The 18,717-nt window shown below is 37.8% G+C and overlaps 2 protein-coding genes and 1 long non-coding RNA gene across 3 annotated transcripts in view; all 3 read left to right on the top strand.

Moving 5' to 3' along the window:
• The window catches only part of LOC126814700 (uncharacterized), a 99,799-nt gene that overhangs the window by 24,758 nt on the left and 56,324 nt on the right, over positions 1 to 18,717 (top strand). The window lies entirely within an intron of this gene.
• Positions 215 to 2,681, top strand: LOC130012200 (E3 ubiquitin-protein ligase TRIM33-like). The gene is made up of 2 exons (XM_056099616.1): positions 215 to 325; positions 505 to 2,681. The coding sequence occupies exon 2, from the start codon at positions 971 to 973 to the stop codon at positions 2,450 to 2,452; it is 1,482 nt and encodes a 493-aa protein (XP_055955591.1). The 5' UTR covers positions 215 to 325; positions 505 to 970; the 3' UTR covers positions 2,453 to 2,681.
• Positions 14,731 to 18,685, top strand: LOC126807822 (uncharacterized). The gene is made up of 3 exons (XR_007674181.2): positions 14,731 to 14,866; positions 15,321 to 15,389; positions 16,688 to 18,685. It is a non-coding gene; the product is annotated as an uncharacterized LOC126807822 (long non-coding RNA).

Consider the following 18,717-nt stretch of genomic DNA (forward strand, 5'->3'; position numbering starts at 1 on the left):
TCCGAGAAACTGCAGCAAGTTTACGCATGTTCAGTCTACGGCACAAGGAAGACAAACTGTGCAAGACGATGAAAGACGTGGATTTCTATGTGATTTAGACGTTTTCGATAGAATTTCCGAGAAACTATAGCAAATTTACGCTTGTACAGTCTACAGTCCGAGGAAGATACATTGTGTAAGACGATGGTATTATAGACGTACACCGCTAAATATAGTGTCAACATGACATGGCGTGCTAGTGGTAGACTCTGTTACCCACACTAACAATATCCGTGGTAGTTGATACACACAGTGATAGTCTGGGTGACAAAGGCTAATGTCGAAGGTCATTATATCAATACGAAAATAAAAATAGAATTTCCGAGAAACTGTGGCAAGTTCACGTATGTTCAGTCTACAGCATATAGCGTGACAGTGGTAGCCTCTGTTACCCACACGCTAACAATATCAGTGGTAGTAGATATACAACAGTTATAGCCTGGGTGACAAAGGCTAATGTCGAAGGTCATTATATTAAAAAGAAAATAAAAATAGAATTTCCAAGAAACTGTAGCAAGTTTACGTATGTTCAGTCTACAGCATAAGAAGAACAAACTGCGAAAGACGAAGAAAGACGTGAATTTCTATGTGATTTACATGTTTTGTTTGAATTTAATACTTTTGATTTTTAGTTCATCTATCTCGATATCAAGTATTATATTGTTTGATTTTGTATTTTCATCCAGTTTGAACTCGTATTGTCTACAATTATGTGACTTAGACGTTTCTAAGAAACTATATCAAGTTTATGCATGTTCAGTGTACAGTCCAAGGAAGATAAACTGCTCGAGAAGATGTCAGGCGAGGTTAGACGATTTGGCTAAATTTAGCAGTTTTGATTTCTAGGATATCGTATATATTATATTTAGCCTAATTGTTTGTTGTTGTTTTGTCTAGTTTATACAACCAGTGCAACAAACAGTTATTTAAAATGGCAGAGAAGGAAGTGTGTAGTATTTGTTTGAACGAATTTCAACAACGCGTGGTACTCGATTGTGCACACCCCTTTTGTTTTATCTGTTTAGAAGATTATGTGAACAAAACCTCCACTAAAGATCAGTTCCAATGCCCATTATGCCGTAGTTTTATAAATCTCAGTGACGGAGGTCTGGATCGATTTAAACCTAAACCAATTAATATTCCTCAATGTGATGTATGTACGGAAGATACATGTCAATATTTCTGTCGAGAGTGTGATCAATATTTATGTAAATCATGTAAAACCATGCATGATAAGTTAAAATCTTGTAAAGACCACGTTGTGTCTCGATATGATGAAACACAGATCTATCAAGCGCCTACTTCACACGAAACAATAAAGGAAAAAGCTTCGGCTTCGTCTATCCCAAATCCTAAAGATTTCTGTCTGCGCCATGAAAAGGAGACCGTAAAAGTATACTGTAAAGATTGTACTGTAGCCGTTTGTTGGAAATGTTTCTTGGTCGATCATAATGGACACAATTATTTAGATTTACAGGAGGATGAAGTCAGACAAAGTATCAGACACGACTTACAATCACTGAATGATGAATTAAAAAAACAAATCACTAATTTTCAGAAACATTATGATAATTTAAATAGCAAATTAACTGAAGTCAAAAACTGCACAAAAACTGAATGTGACAAAGTAGATGCACAAGTTGAGAAAATCTGCTCAAAATTTCATAAAATCGGAGAAAATATTAAAAAGGAAATGCAAGAAACTAGTGAAGAGGAAGAATACAAATTCAGGAAATTAATGGAGGACATTAAAAGACTAACGGAAGATTTAAAAGCTAGTGTTAAATATTCAGTGAATGTTTTAGAAGATTCATCCGTTGTTCAAGTTTTACAAAGAATACCTAAAGTTAGACAGGAAAAAGATGAAAGTTGTTGTAGAAAATTGGATATACCTGATGTAAGATATTCAACATTTCAAGTAGCAGAGATAGATAAAACTTTGTTAACTAATCAACTTGGTAAAATTGTAAGTTGTCATCAGAATATGATTGGTAAAGTTGTAAGTTGTCATCAGAATATGTTTGAAGATGTTTTTAATGTGGATACTGTGGATACTGTGCCAGGTTATCTGGGTGGTAAACAACATGTAGTTTCAGGTTTTACATGGAGTATCTATGTGTATAAAGGATCATCTTTATTCTCTTTTGGATTATACCTGAATGACGTAGAAGATAAAAGTATTACGTCATGTAAAGTTGACGTCACATATAAAGTTATAAATAAAACAGATGATAGACAATCTGTAGTTAAACAATGTAATGAGACTGTTAGACCTGGTGGGATATACTGTTATGCTGATCTTACTGACTTGGAGAGAAGACTCAGTAATCCTGGCAGTGGATTTATTGATGATCATAGAAACTTTACAATTCAAGCAACAATTAATAATATAACTGACATTAAAAGACGTTAATAATTAGACTACTGTTATGGCTGAATGATTGTTAAATAATGTTTTGTTTACGGTGTAAGGGAGATAACATTATTTCTATCCGAAATGGAATAAATTATGGTCAATCGCTGGAAGAAGTAGTTGATAGTTTTTTTCAGATGGAACTTTAATACATGTATAATATCATTCCATATTATAATAAAAAATGATTCCAGATGGAGCTAAAATACGTGTATAATATCTTTCCATATTAGAATAATAATTGTAAACTCTTTGTATTGTTGTTTTATTATGAAGCACTGGTAGTAACCAACAGGTCAAGGGAAACAAAACAAGTTACTGAACACAGGCATTCCAACCCATTCTTGTTCGACACCGGCTTTGACTGAGAAAGTTGAACAATTTCCAGCCTGTTTTCCACTTTGTTAGGAAAAACGTGTAGTTACCATTTTTAAAACAGTTCTTGATCTTGAAGTCTGTTAACTTACATTAATGCAATAAGAAAAAAACCTGTGCGCCGTTAATATAGAGGTAGCAGTTTACTGTTAAAGGTACACCAGTGGGAGGAAACCGGTGGACCCAGGGAAAACCCAAGAGGTTGGACAGGCGATCCTACTCATTGTCATGAACAAGCGGGGAATCGAAACCACGCCACTTCACTCAATGAGAGACCTTATGATGCCACGCGCACGCATTAACCATTAGGCAACCCAACCACCTCTCACTAGAAGATAGGATAGAGGGTTACAAATCTGATCACAAATTTGTATTAATACCTACTTTAAATTAATAGCTGACTTAATTGGGTAGAAACGCCATTGTACGGACTAAATTCTCCCCTGTGCATTGCATTGTGAATCGTTATGTAAAAAAGTGAAGCAAAGTCTCTATATATTGGTGAGATTACAAGATTGTACCAAGGGTTAAGTAATTATCAGGAATTGTTCTTCTTATATAAAATATTCTTCGAAATGTCGCCTAAATATGGTACCTATTAACCATAAGCATGGTTAATACTGGTTTAGTCTATCCAATTAGTAAAACAAGCCAAAATATGGTAGCTGTTTACCTTAAGCATGGGTAATAGCATGTTAGTCTATCCAATTAGTAGATATCACTAACAGATTATTGCTCTGTCTTACTAGCTATCCTTGTATAACCCACCATACAAGTTGTACTGATGTCGTCATGTCACGTTATATAACACAGCTAGCAATATATATCTGATATGAACTGTAAGAAACTATACAGCTGCTATATAAGACTCTGACACATAAAAAAAACATGTTAAAAAGCCAAAATTAGTATAGAGCCCCCCCCCTCAAATACACCCGCTTATAATTCTAAACTAGTTTATGATAACACATCCACTCGAGTTGGTGAAGTTGAAGGTAGACAAGTGAAATGATATGAAATAAGGTTTAACGTCCTACTGTTCTGCACCGACTGGGCTAATGAAGACGGGAATATACGACAAACAGTGTGTTATAAGTGAAATTTTGCCCGGATAGCGGAGCTGACTCTTATTTCGAATTCCAATTGTTAAGGTTTTTTTAAGGTCCCCGCCAATGTGTCTACGGGTCCCCGTATAGTCGTCCTATCCGAACGCCTACACATGTTGCCCCGTGGCCGTACCACTGACAAGGAGGAAATATGCCGGAAAAAAAACGATGAACTTTCTTGGCCAACGATATGAGACCTCCAGGTTAGCGAGCCGACGTCCTACCCACTGAGCAACCGTGGCTGTCATGGGTTCTTTTACGTGTCCGACAACATTTAACGTCTTACTAATCACCACCGACTGCAATGAGGGGCCTTCTTTTATTTCGAATTCCAGTTGCCATGGATTCTTTTACGTGCCCGACAACGTGAAGACTGCAAAATGTCCCTCATAGTACACTGTATGGCGCATGCCCGTCTTTATCATGTCCACCCGAATTCCAATCAACCAATCAATCAGACGTCGGCATTGACCCGATGCCTGAAATTTCACACCCCGGGAAACAAGGCTCATGCCATGTAAAATGTGGCGCATAAAGCAGAGTGACAACTCTACTATTGCGCTAAACACTGTTTATTACACTGATTTAAAATGTGTAAATGTTAAGAGTGGTACTTGAGCTTTATCTCCGATAGGAATGTTTCTTAAGAGCTGAAAATGTCATATAGATTAAATTGTCGTACATCTCTGGACACTGTATCGGCACATAGTGTACAGGAGCATGGGAATATACACTCTGTCTCTGTCTCCCCCTCTCTCACCCTCTCTCTCTCTCTCGCTAACAAACAGACAGTGCTAGATTGACCTGTGGGCTTGACAGGATGAAACCTAGGAGGGTCTCAAGATATGAGGGTCATCGGGCCAAGATATGGGTGAGTGGAGGGTGGTGTGGGGGCTCATCGGGCCATGATTGGGGGGGGGGGGTCATCGGGCCAAGATGAGGTATGGGAGGAGGGGGGGGGGGCATCAACTAAACATTCGTCAATATCTTCAATAGTGTTTAATAGTCACTTTGATCTTCCTGTTGTCGTGAGGATGGGGAGGGGCTTCAACTAAATCTGGCAATGCCAACAGAAAGACAGACAGAGCTAACATGTAATGTGTCTGATTTAATTAAAAAATTTAGTTGCCAGTTTGTTTTTGGTATAATCGTTCGGATGGGACGAAAAAACGAATCTTATGTACAAATTGGCATGATCTTTAAAGATCGCTAGATAGTAAGAATTCGATATTAGAATAGGCAGTAGCGCCGCTCTTCGGGCTAAATTTCCCTTATAGCACAGTGCATGACGTATGATCGTTTTCATTTTCACAGTCGAAGCAGTAGGGCGTTAAACTCCATGTCATTTATCATATCGTAAAATACGTTCTAAAAGAAACCCACAAACAGTTGTAATAATACATATCATTCATTTTAAACATATAAATTGAAATAAAATGACGTTTAACGTATTAAACCTGATTGACGTAGAAGAAATCCAACTGCCAAGGGATCTTTTACGTGTAGGCCAATGTATACGCGGGTTGTTTTAAGGCCCTCGGTCCTGTATCACTTTCAAGGGGAAACCAGGCGACCTCTAGGCTAGCGAGCCAGTGTCTTACCCACTTGACCACCATGGTTCCCTCTCCTATTTATAAGCCAGTACGAACACTATAAAGATATTCGGAGGTTGGTTGACCGAATGCTTAACGCGTGCGCGTTTAATAGATGGCCTGCCATTGATCAAGTAGAGTCGTCTAGCCAAGATCGTGGGTTTTCACCGGATCCTCCATTTTCCTACTATTGCTAAAGACCCCTTCGCTCAAGCGAATTATTGAAATAAAATCAAACCATTTATGTTAGTCCCGAAATGACCTAGTTTGAGTCGAGTGGACGTTAGACCTCATTTCAAAGATTCAAAGAGCCATAGAAACACACTTTCCAGTGATGTATGACACAATAACTGGAACCTCGTATTAAGACCGGTAATTTGACATTTGTTGGACATTCTCCCAAATGGTTAGTGCGCACTGTAATTGAATAAACTGGCGTGGTTTCGATATCCCGGTTGTAGGAGTAGGGTCGCCTGTCTTACCTTGTGGATTTTCTCTGGGCCTCCGGTTTCCTCCCAATGCAAAAGACCCGTACACACCAGAGAATTATTGAAATAATATTGAACCACTGTCCCGAAATGACCTAATTTGTGTCGATTGGACGTCAAACCTCATTTCTCCCTCTCTCTCTCCCCCACCGCCCCCTCTCTCTCTCTCTCTCTCTCTCTCTCTCTCGTTAACTAACAGAGAGTGCTAGATTTACCTATAGGCTTGGCATGCTGAAACATAGGAGGGCCTCAAGATATGGGGGTCATCGGGCCAAGATAGTGGTGAGGGGAGGGGGGGGCTCATCGGACCAAGATAGGGGTGGGGTCATCGGGCCATGGTGTATAATATTTTGACTGTAGTCTTAAACATTCGTCACCATCGTCAATAGTGTTTAACAGATACTTTGATCTTCCTGTTGTCGTGAGGGTGGGTGGGGAGGGGGCTTCATCTAAATCCGGCAATCCCAACAGCAAGGCAGACAGAGCAAACATGTAATGTGTCTGATTTAATTCAAAAATTTAGTTGCCAGTTTGTTTTTGTTTTTGTGTTTTTTAAACTAGAAACGGAAGTTTCGTATGAAAACCTGGGAGCCACAGTGGCTAAGTGAGTAAGATGCTGGCTCACATGAACATATTGGCGTGCACGTAAAAGAACCTTGGCAGTTGGAATTCGATATTAGAGTAGGCCGTAGCACCAAATGGCGTATGCCCAGTTGTAGCAGAACAGTAGGACGCGTCCGGATAAGCGGTTTTAACGTTCACGTCCAAACGATTCAATATCTTTAGACAAGGTAAATACATTGCATAAAAACACGGACATTTATTTCTGAGACTTTTTTTTCAAATCGGAATGGTCCCTTTCAACCAGATTTCATTTCGGATGAAACCCAACAGATTGAACAGATGACATTATCAAAACTTTATCACGTACAAATGTGATATCGAACCCTGTATCGGTGGTTAAGTTATGATAAAATTAGTATAGTCAGTTCCTTGTCCATAGTAATATCGTGTTTGTTTTTTATCAGATTCTCGGTAAACACGAGGCTTTCCATTGATAAATATTAGATAGAGCTCTTAACAAATCACGGACATCAACGAATAGTCGTTTGGATAGGACGAAAAAACGAGTCACATGTACAAATTGGCATGCTCTTTAACGATCCCTTGGCAGTTTGAATTCGATATTAGAATAGGCAGTAGCGCTGCTGTCCAGGTTACATTTCCCTCATAGCACTCTGCTTGGCGTATGTCCGTTTTTATTTGCCCAGTCAAAGAAGTAGGGCGTTAAACTCCATTTCATTTATCATATCGTAAGATACGTTCTAAAAGAAACCCACAAACAGTTGCAATAATACATATCATTCATTTTAAACATATAAATTGAAATAAAATGGGGTTTAAGGGTCTACTGTTTTAAACATATCAATTGCAATAAAATGGGGTTTAACGTTCTACTGTTTGTCACCAACCCGGGATAATACGGATGAGGATGAGGGACTTACTGGTTTGTGAGCCCACGGGGGACGATTATTTAAACTACCCAGGGTCACATCCGACATCACCCACTTTGAAGTTCGATAGCCATGAATTCCATTATTTTTCAATCCTATATCAATTATATGGTATGTTGCGTCGTTTAGTTATAAATAAATATGATTATATCACGACTGATTTATTTATTTTGATTTCGTTTATTCAAGATGTCATAACATATATTTTACCTGTACCTTTAAATGATATTGTATTAAATTCCTTTATTTTATTTTATTATTATATGTGTAACAATCCACCTGTTTATTTAATCAGTGCAAGACAATGATAGATACGGTACATTATAATATTGATATTATTAAATATTTTCATAGAATGCTTCAATAAAACCTATATTACATTAGCAAGTATTATAAAAATAACCAAACAACATTTAGAGAAATATTCATCCCTATTTGTTAAATATAATTATAATGGAGAAATTGAACTCGACTTCTCCTAACCAGCACAGAATTCTATTTGACTTGTACCATTAAAATAAAAGTGAGAAAAGTGATTTGATGAATGATATGTCTCTTTGTTTAAGAAATAACCTTTGGGTATGAAAGTTGATTTTATCACACTAAAATACATTTGTCGTATTTAGGTATGAAAGTTGCCATACTTAAATATATTTGTCATATTTAGAATACACATTGAACAAGCTCAATCCTAAATATATATCTAAAAATAAATAATTCCCATACCCTATTCCTCTCTCTCTCTCTCTCTCTCTCTCTCTCTCTCTCTGTTGAATGCAGTCTGAATCTAATCAATTAAGTGGAATCTAATCATTAGTCAATATTGCAAGGGAGTTAAATCTTTGTTAATTTTTAGAATATAATAATTTATGTGTATATTATTCTTAAATCAGTCTGAATTTAATCAATCAAGTGGAAGTTCAGTTTACTTTTATTACAAATATTATTCGGGACACTTTATTACCTCGAAACTTTTAGATCTTTCGAACTTCGAGGTCGGGTATTCCCGAACTTAGTTTAAAATTACTTTTTAAAAGTATGTTGATATACTGTCTGAAGAGCTTGGAATCCATTTCTCAACTCTGAATGTAATATAGACAAAACATTCAAAAGCTTTTGCGTAATCTTAATAATTTTTTCAAAACAATTCATTTCACTCTGAATCTCTTCATATTTTACACTTTTGCCGAAGAGCATCTAATTCTTCTATCGTTGAACCTATTAAAGTCAAAATCTCCATACCTGAGAAATCTTTTTGGTTTCTAATTTATTTAGAATCTCATATTATTTCTCACTTGTTAGCACGCGCACGCTGTATCACACAGTCTGTCATTGAGTCAACTGGTGGGGTTTCGATTCCCTGGTTGTACGTGACAAGGGGTAGGGTCGCCTGTCCAACCTCGTGGGTTTTCTCCGGGTCCTCCGGTTTACTCTCACAGCTAAAGACCCCGTTATGGAAATTATGGAAATAAAATTCAACCATATGTTAGTCCCGAAATGACCTAGTTTGTGTCGAGTGGACGTTAAATCCTATCTCTCTCTCTCTCTCTCTCTCTCTCACTTTGATAACTATTCAATGATTATTCCCTCGAACACATCTTCCGAAGAACTTGTAATTAAATATTATATTGTTAAATATAATATAATAAGATCAAAACCTTCAAACATCCCTATTAGATTTCTTTAAGGTAGAAAAATTTATTGATGAGAATGCTTGAATATTCCAGAACATCCCTAAATATTCCTTCTAACACCTTCTCCGAAGAGCTTCGAAATGAAATGAAATGCTCCGAACTCGACTAATGAAGACGGGCATACGCCATACAGTGTGCTATGGGGGAAATTTATCAATGGACACCGTAAAGTCTTATGGATGGGACGAAAAACCGAGGTGAGGTTCCGCGAACACAGTGGCGTGTACGTAAAAGAACCCTTGACATTTGGAATTGGAAATAAGAGTAGGCTGTAGAGTCACTGTCCGTGCAAAATTTCCCTCATAGCACACTGTATGGCGTATGTCAGGTATATAATACATGATTTATTAATATTTATTTTAGCTTGTAATATATTTAGTATACTAATGAGAACAATTTTGCCCGGACAGCAGCGTTCATCGAATGTATTTTTCGTGCACGCCGATATATGAATTGAAAAGTAGTGTTTAACCAATGCGTTGATCGAGAAAGTCCGCCCACATCAGTGGTGTAAGACGGAGGGCCTAGCATTGGACACCGTAAAGTCTTATGGATGAGACGAAAAACCGAGGTGAGGTTCCGCGAACACAGTGCCGTGTACGTAAAAGAACCCTTGACAGTTGGAATTGGAAATAAGAGTAGGCCGTAGAGTCACTGTCCGTGCAAAATGTCCCTCATAGCACACTGTATGGCGTATGTCTGTCTTCATTAGCCCAATCGGATCAGAACAGTAGGACGTTAAAATCCATTTCATTTCATTCCACTTGAAATATCCTGATGATAGAAGTTGACAATTCCCATCATAGCTTGTAATACAGTAAACTTTGATGTTGGTTATCCCCCACTATAAACCAATGATATGCTTGGTTTAGTACTAATTGGTTATCTATTGAAATGAAATGAAATGAAATGGAGTTTATCGTCCTACTGTTCTGCTCCTAACCTGGGCTGATGAAGACGGGCATACGCCATACAGTGTGCTATGAGGGAAATTTTGCCCGGACAGCGGCACTACGGCCTACTCTTATATCGAATTCCAACTGCCAAGGGATCTTTTACGTGCACGCCAATGTGTACACGGGACCTCGGTTTTTCGTCCCATCCGAATGACTAGACAGCTTTCCTTGTCAGCCACTCCGTCCTGCATCACTGACAAGGTAGAACCACTCCGGAAAATCTGGATGAACTTTCTCGGCCAATGCAGGGATCGAACACCCGACCTCCAGGCTAGCGTGGTTATCTATTATAGTTCATATAATATTAATAGTACATCATACTATGATATGCTTGGTTTAGTATTAATTGGTTATCTATTATAGTTCATATAACATTAATAGTACATTATACTATGACATGCTTGGTTTAGTATTAATTGGCCATCTATTATAGTTAATATAATATTAATAGTACATCATACTATGATATGCTGGGTTTAGTATTAATTGGCCATCTATTATAGTTCATATAATATTAATAGTATATCAAACTATGATATGCTTGGTTTAGTATTAATTGGCCATCTATTATAGTTCATATAATATTAATAATATAGGATGTAGGTAATAGTAAACATGTACAGTAATTATTGACTTTAATAAAGTTCAAATATCAATAATACATAGAGGATATTTGTCGTTTTAGAGTGAATAACATATTTTATTTCATCGAGAAGCAAGAAAACTTATATTTTCACGAATGCGTAGCATGAGTGAAAATATAAACGTTTTCTTGCTTAGAGATGAAATAAAATATGTTATTCACGACAAAACGACAAATGTTCTATTTATTTTATGATTTTACAATCATTTTAGGTAAAAACAACATGGACTACTGCTAGCCAGTGGAATAACACTTTTATTTCACTGATAAAACGAGGTATTCCACTACTGATCATAAAATAAATGATTATAGTCAATCGTTAAATGTAACGGTTCATTAGTATAATTAGAGAGAGAGAGAGAGAGAGAGAGAGACTGACTAACATATTGTTTAATTTTATGTAAATGATTCATCTAGTCTACTGCATCCAGATTTTTAAAGCGCGTTAACAATATGTCATTTTGGGATTAACATATCGTGCAATTCATATTCATTTGACAATCGGCCTAAAAATGTTGATTAACTTAAAATCGACCGTTTTATAATGCTGCCATTTTGGATTTCGAAATTTACATATAGCTTTAAATTAATGGTCTGACTATTTATTTGATTCGTTCATACCAGTGATGTGTTAAGATAGATATAGAATATGTTAATACAGCCGCCGTAATGCTAGGCTCTACTCGATAAGTCTCGACCCTTCGTCTCGTATGATCTTAATACGAATTTTAATACGAATTCTAGATATCTTGTTAGGTATCACTGAAACGCACGTTCATTTCTATTTTCAAATATTTAAATAATTTTCTGGCACATTTATATTTACATACTTTGAAAAAATGAAATGAAATGGTGTTTAAGGTCCTACTGTTCCAGTCCGACCGGGATAATGAAGACGGGCATACAGTGTGCTAAAAGGGAATGTTTGCCTGGGCTGCGACACTATGGCCTACTCTTATATCGAATTCCAACTGCAAAAGGATCTTTTACGTACACGACAATGTGTACACCCGAATGATTAGACAGTTTTCCTTGTCAGGCCCTGGTCCTGCAACCACTGACAAGGCGAAAGCACGAAGGAAAATCCCGACATACTTTCTCGGCCAGTACAGGGATCGAACACGCGACATACAGGATAGCGAGCCAGCGTCTCGCCCACTTAGCTACCCTGGCTCCTTACTTTGAAAAAAAAATCTAATCTGTATCTTTTAACAACGGACGTGACAATGAATAGGGTCCGTCGGATACACCACTGGCAAATAAGAATGTACGTTTCCAACGTCTTCCAAAGTCCTACTCAATGAGCCAACGTGGCTCCAGAACAGTGTATAGTCGATCGGATAGGTCTAAAAAACGAGGACATTGTGCACGTAAAAGAATCCACCACTATTGGAATTGGTTAAGAGCAGATGGTATCGCCGCCTGACTGACAAAGCTGCCCCCCCCCCCCCGCCATAGCACACATCGATGGTCTTGGGTGGCCGAATTGTTAGCGCGTGTGCGTTGTATCATAAGGTCAACTAGTGTAGTTTCGATTCCCCGGCTGTTCGTGACAAGGAATAAGATCGCCTGTCCAACCTCGTTGATTTTCTACGGGTCCTCCGGTTTCCTCCCACTGCTAAAGAGCCCTACGCGCAAGCGAATTATTGAAATAAGAATGAACCATGTTAGTCCCGATTAACTTGGTTTGTGTCGAGTGGTCGTTAAACCACATCTCTCTCTCTCTCTCTCCCTCCATCTCTCTCTCTCATATTACAAACATTGTTCATTACATGTAAACACGTCAAGTAAAGACAGTCATGTAAAATGAATGCCGTACCAATTATTTATATATACTATTCAAAAAAAGTAGGGGATATTTGATTTTTAAGTGTTATTAAAGTCACCTAATGAAACTGACGAAGAAACAAATGACAAAATGAAATGAAGTTCACATTCATCGATTTATTCCAAATGATCGTTAGACTAAGTAAGGCACAGACTGACCATTATAAGGGTAAAATGATACCCGGGGTCAAACAGCAAAGTTACCACAGCATCACAACCAAGTCAGTAACGGGTAAATCCTCCTCTGTTTGCCAAACAAGCATTGATCCGACGTGGCATACTCCTAATGAGACATCTAAGGTCATTTTGGTCCAGATTGTCCCATTCCTGTTGCAACGCAGCAGCAAGTTCTTGGACATTGGCAGGACGTTGTTGACGTTGACGTAACCTCTGTCCAAGCATGTCCCAGACATGCTCGATGGGGGAGAGGTCGGGACTCAGTGCTGGCCAAGGTAATGTGGTGATGTTCTGTTGTTGGAGGTAACCTGTAACGATCCTGGCCCTGTGACATCTTGCGTTGTCATCCTGGAAGATAAAACGGCGGCCATGACGTCGTGCGAACGGCACAACATGGACTGCCAAGATGTTGTCCCGGTAGTACTGGCCTGTAACACGCCCTGCAACAACATGTAAAGCCGTTCTTCCAGCAACAGTGATGCCTCCCCACACCATAACAGAACCACCCCCAAATCGATCATGTCTGATGACGTTAACGTCTTGGAAGCACTCGTTTCGACGACGCCACACCCTCCTTCGTCTGTCCAAAAAATCAACAGTGAACCTTGACTCATCTGAAAACATCACATTGCTCCAGCGTCGATTATCCCAGTGTTGACGATCCCTACACCAACGACGTCTTGCCTGAATGTGATGATCTCTCAAACAAGGGATCACGCGAGGACGTCGGGCGCGAAGGTGACCCCTATGCAGTCGATTCCGAATCGTCTGGCCACTCACTCTCACACCAGTGTCTGTTTGAAGACGAGCGCTGATCTGATTTGCTGTGATGACACGATTTCTCAAGGTCAAGGTACGGATAAATCGATCCTGGGCTTGAGTTGTCGTCCTTGGTCGACCTGAGCGTGGTCTGTCCTGTACAGATTGTGTATCACGGTATCTGGACCATAGCCTGCTTATGACAGACTGAGAAACATTCATCGTCCGCGCCACAACCGCCTGTGTTGTGCCGATCTGTAGCATGCCAAGGGCACGTAACCTTTCATTTTGGGTAAGCCGACGCATATCAAAATTTGTTTTCTGGTCACTAAAACAATTAAACTGATGTTTCCACCCTGGAATTCAATGCCACAATGACTGTAACATTCAAAGTCAGAGTCGTGCAAATCTTGGGTTGGACCCCCATGATGATCCCAAGCATCACCTGCATTCCATGCGGTAGCTATTGGTGCGTTTGGACGTCACATGTAACTGGAAATGTTTCTTCTGTTAGGTTCTATAGTGACTTTTTTCGTAGTCATTTGCATATTTTAGTATTATGCCCCCAAAATCAAATATCCCCTACTTTTTTTGAATAGTATACAACACGAACAAAGTGAGTAAAATAGTAAAGACTTCCCTATTACAACCACTATATCAATCATTACAGTCATGAATATTCAGTTGTGCGACATCATCGCACTAGGTGTAAGCGGACGTTAACGACACACACACACACACACACACACAACAGTAGAATCCGGTGTTAAGCAGCAGTTTATAGTGAAAAACTGTTTTCGTGTCCAAATCGTTTAGAACATTATTACAGAGAGATTTAAAGTATTAAAATTCTTCAAGGTGTATGGATAAGTTGAGTGGGAGAACGACGGTAGCTACTCAGTAGTATCTGTGAAAGATATCGGCGAGTCTACATAGGCCTACACCTTACAGAACAGGAGATAAAGCTAAGGTTAGAGGTCACAAGAAGATTTACAGCCGTAAGCTACACTGTAAGCCTTTTCTGTAATTTTTACAGACTTGTTTCTGTAAAACGCCTACAGCGCAGGTCTGTTATCCTGATTACAGACACGAGTCTGTTAATATTTAAGAAATACAGAATTTCGTCCGTAAATATGACATGCGGGTGTTTAAATTAAAGTGACGTCATCGGTCTTCCTGGGCGCCATTACTGCGAAGACCGTTAGTTAGCGGCAAAGAGGAATCCCTCAACATCGAGCACAATAGTTGAACACTACAGTCAATACCAAACATTGCAGTTTTAGGTAAGTATACAGTAGGGACACATCTTTGTTTGACATAGATTGATTCTTAGCATTCGTAAAAATGTACGGTAACTGATTTATGAAATAGTAGGAATAGACTCTTCTACTTCTAGACAAATGGACATACATGATACTCACATACACTGTCACAGTGTTAGTGTTAGCACAGAGTAAAAAATACACTCTGGTGTTAGTGCTAGGCCTAATATTTTTTCGCATTGTTTTTGGAGGCTTCAGTTCTAGTTGAGGCTACTCGGATGACATAATAATAACATTGATATAGAAAAAAAATATATGAACTATGAAGGGCTAACATTTCTGGGCTTCATTAAGTTCATAGTCTCAGGTCTGTAGGCTAGGCCTACCACTGAAAACCATTATTAAGAATTTATTGAATTGTCAATGCATTGTCTGGATAATGATCTTTAATTTTTTATTTTACTAATTTTTTTAGGCACAGCTTATTGCATCCTTGAGTGTCATTCCTGTCATCTATAGAGTGGGCTACCCAGCCTTTCTCTGGGTTAGTAAAATTTTTTCAAAGGTAGGCCCTACCGGTAAAGAAAAATTATAAGATTGAACTTACTGAAGATAATAATTTTGGGAGTTGAGCGCATTGTTAATGAAAACCAACACTTCCTGCCCACTGCTTGGACCTTGAAATTTGAGGGGTGGTTGGACGAATGGTCTAACCATGGAGCTTATATAAGATCCATGGTCTAACATGGGCCTTAGTTAGGTCAGAATGAAGCCTATGTCTTTGAGTCAAGTGGCGTTGAAAGGAGTAAGATTGCCTGACTAACCGTGTTCATTTTTTCTGGGTCGTTCGTTTTCCTCCCACTGTTTATAAAAGACCTACGGTTAAAGCGATTATTGAAATAAAATTCTATGTTTATTAGTCCAAAAATGACCTAGTTCGTGTTGTGTGTGGATGTTAAATCCCATTTCTCTCTCCCAGCTTGAACCTTGGGGTAGGTCTTATTAGCAACAGGTGAATCCTATTTTAGTCTGCTTTTAGATTTACCTGTCATAGGTGCAGAGTCGCCACTGGTTAGTCCAAAAATGTGATCAGAAACCCAAGATGCGGTAACGATAGAAGAAAGCATGGGTTTTAACCCGGAAAGCAATGGGTGTTACGTTAGTTACAGCTACTACCAATATGAATCATGATCAGAAAAGTTCAACCTAACTTAAAGGAGCTAAATCTGTATTCTTTGGCCCCGAGAAATGAACACAATGGGTCGCAACGATAATAATCTATTATGAATGTCTATAAACTGATTTACATTCAGTCGTTTCTGTTTTTAGTGTAATTTGTAATCAGTTATGCTCGGCGAAATATGTCCAAATTGAATGGCAGTCTGGTTATTCCAGTATACACTGATAGTATTTGTGATATGTTTAGTCTGCTGGGGGGGTTGGATGGCTGAATGGTTAGCACGTGCGCGCTGTACCATAAAGTCTGTCATTGAGTCAACTGGCGTGGTTTCGAATCCCCGGTTGTACGTGGCAAGGAGTAGGGTCGCCTGTCCAACCTCGTGGGTTTATCTCCGGGTCCTCCGGTTTCCTCCCACTGCTAAAGACCCCTACGCGCAAGCGAATTATTGAAATAAAATTAAAACCATATGTTAGTCCTGAAATGACCTAGTTTGTGTCGAGTGGACGTTAAACCCCATTTCTCTCTCTCTCTCTTTAGTCTCCTGTTTGTGGACATGAAACTTCATTTTCTCGCACATTTAGCTCCCTTTTCCTTAATTAAAATGTGTTCTTTTGAAATGGATGTCATAAGAAACAACCTGATTGAGAATATTTGTTTTGCAGGTGCATTTTTGAAATTAACCCAGATAACGCACAGAAATCATGAAAAAGAGGAAGACTCGAGTGTGCCAAAAAGTGGTATAACTAATCACTAAACTGTCAAACTTTAAATGGACGAAGTACAGTTACAACAATAGCAACAATATACCGGTACTGTGAGAAGGTATACGACGGTATAGATGCCACATTTTGGTTCAAGGTGCTTTAAATTCTGGACCACGGTTTGGTTAACATGGTACAGATATTTTAACTGTCCATTTTCATCCGATGCAGAATACTCCCCTGTAGTTCATGTGACAAGAAGGAGAAAAGATGGCTTTCGGCAATGAAACATGTGTCCCGCTGAAAGTACATTCCCCTCCGGCGAACCACAAATCACGGATATAGGAACATTTTGAATCAAAAACGTCAGATGGAAAAGCAGTGGCTAGGGAGCTGGAAACACGTCCAAGAAGAAATACTGTGATATGTATCGTTGCAACCTATGATGCAATAATGTTCATGCATGCAAACTTTAGGGATAGGCCTATTGAGTTTATGGTTAGTTTTTATACACCAGCACATAGTGTGTATAAAATAGGTGATAAGGGACCGAGCCACAACCCTTTTATGAGTGATACTTTGTAAATGAGACTTTAAACGCACTGCAAGAAATCTTTTTAATGAATCTTCTTAATTAAACTTGATCTTCTTATTGTACTTTTGATAAGATGTCCGTTTACTTTAATGGAAAAATCTTTTGGTCATTTAATTTGTCCATCAACAATTTGGTACATTTGTAAAATTATCCTCAGTTCATTTTGTCTCTAAATATGCGGCCGTGTTGCATAAACATTAAAATTGTGTAACTCTCATCTACACATTTCATTTTGGGACTGGTTCATTAACTTTGTCAGTAGTCGAGTTCCATCTAAATTTTTATCTACGAGACTGAATCAATTTATGCCATTCTCACTAAGGAATGTACATGCTTAGGCAGAGTTATTGTGGAAAATTTAATGATATACATTTTCAAACAGAGATTAAGCTAATCATTGAAACAAGCTGTACATTTAAGGTGGAATAATAGGAATTCTGCATTGATGCTGTTCTTGTTTTAAAGTCATGATACTTTTGGGGTTCAATAATTGTTAGATTTTAAATTGTTCATTTAAACATTTAGAATGCAAATTCATTAATTCCAAAAATTTGAATGATTTCATTATTTCATTAGATCATGTTTTACTGTTATAATTTACTTTCATGTTGTTGATGTTTTAAATAATAGATTTGAGGTAAATATTACAACACCTTGGTTAAGATTTTAGAAAAAGATTTGAGGATAATTCTATTGTAACACACTGATTATATATTTGTAGAATAGATTCAGAATGTTGTTGTTCTACTATAAAAAAAATTCATTTGAATATTATAATGTAAATGTTACATGTACAAGAATTTGAATGGATAATTTCATTATTGTTAAATTTATATTTTGTTGCTACCCATTATTTGATACATCCATGTCAATTTTCACATACATTTTTTAATTGCTGGGAATTTTTGTTTGCTTGTCTTGTGAGAACTTGATAAATATTTTGGAGAGTTATTTCCCTTGTTAATAGGGCAACAAATTCTCTTCTTTTTTTTTAAAGTCGTCACTATTCCATGTACAAATGTTCATTATTATTAATGAAAAATTATGAAAGGAGCTTTGTTTTTGTTGAAGTATACCACCAAACTGCTTGACAGCCAAAGAATATGTTAGATCTCTAAACATTCTCCATATTGTAATATCAAATCTGCTCTTGATCAAATGTGTTAAAAATATGAATTTGTGGTTGACAGGTTTTTTTTTTTTTAAGGCAGTTGTTAGCTTTACTTACTGACAGTAATCTCCAATTTCCAGTATTTTCAGGTCTTTTATTATATCTTAAACTATCATGTAAAAGCATTTTTGAGGAATTAATTGTATCTTATATTGTTTTGAATAATTAAATTCTGTTTTAAATCTTAAGTAAATGTCTTTTTGATGCTTATCATACCATAAGTTT

Source organism: Patella vulgata, chromosome 3 (assembly GCF_932274485.2).
Source record: "Patella vulgata chromosome 3, xgPatVulg1.2, whole genome shotgun sequence".
Classification (NCBI taxonomy): Eukaryota; Metazoa; Mollusca; class Gastropoda; family Patellidae; genus Patella; species Patella vulgata.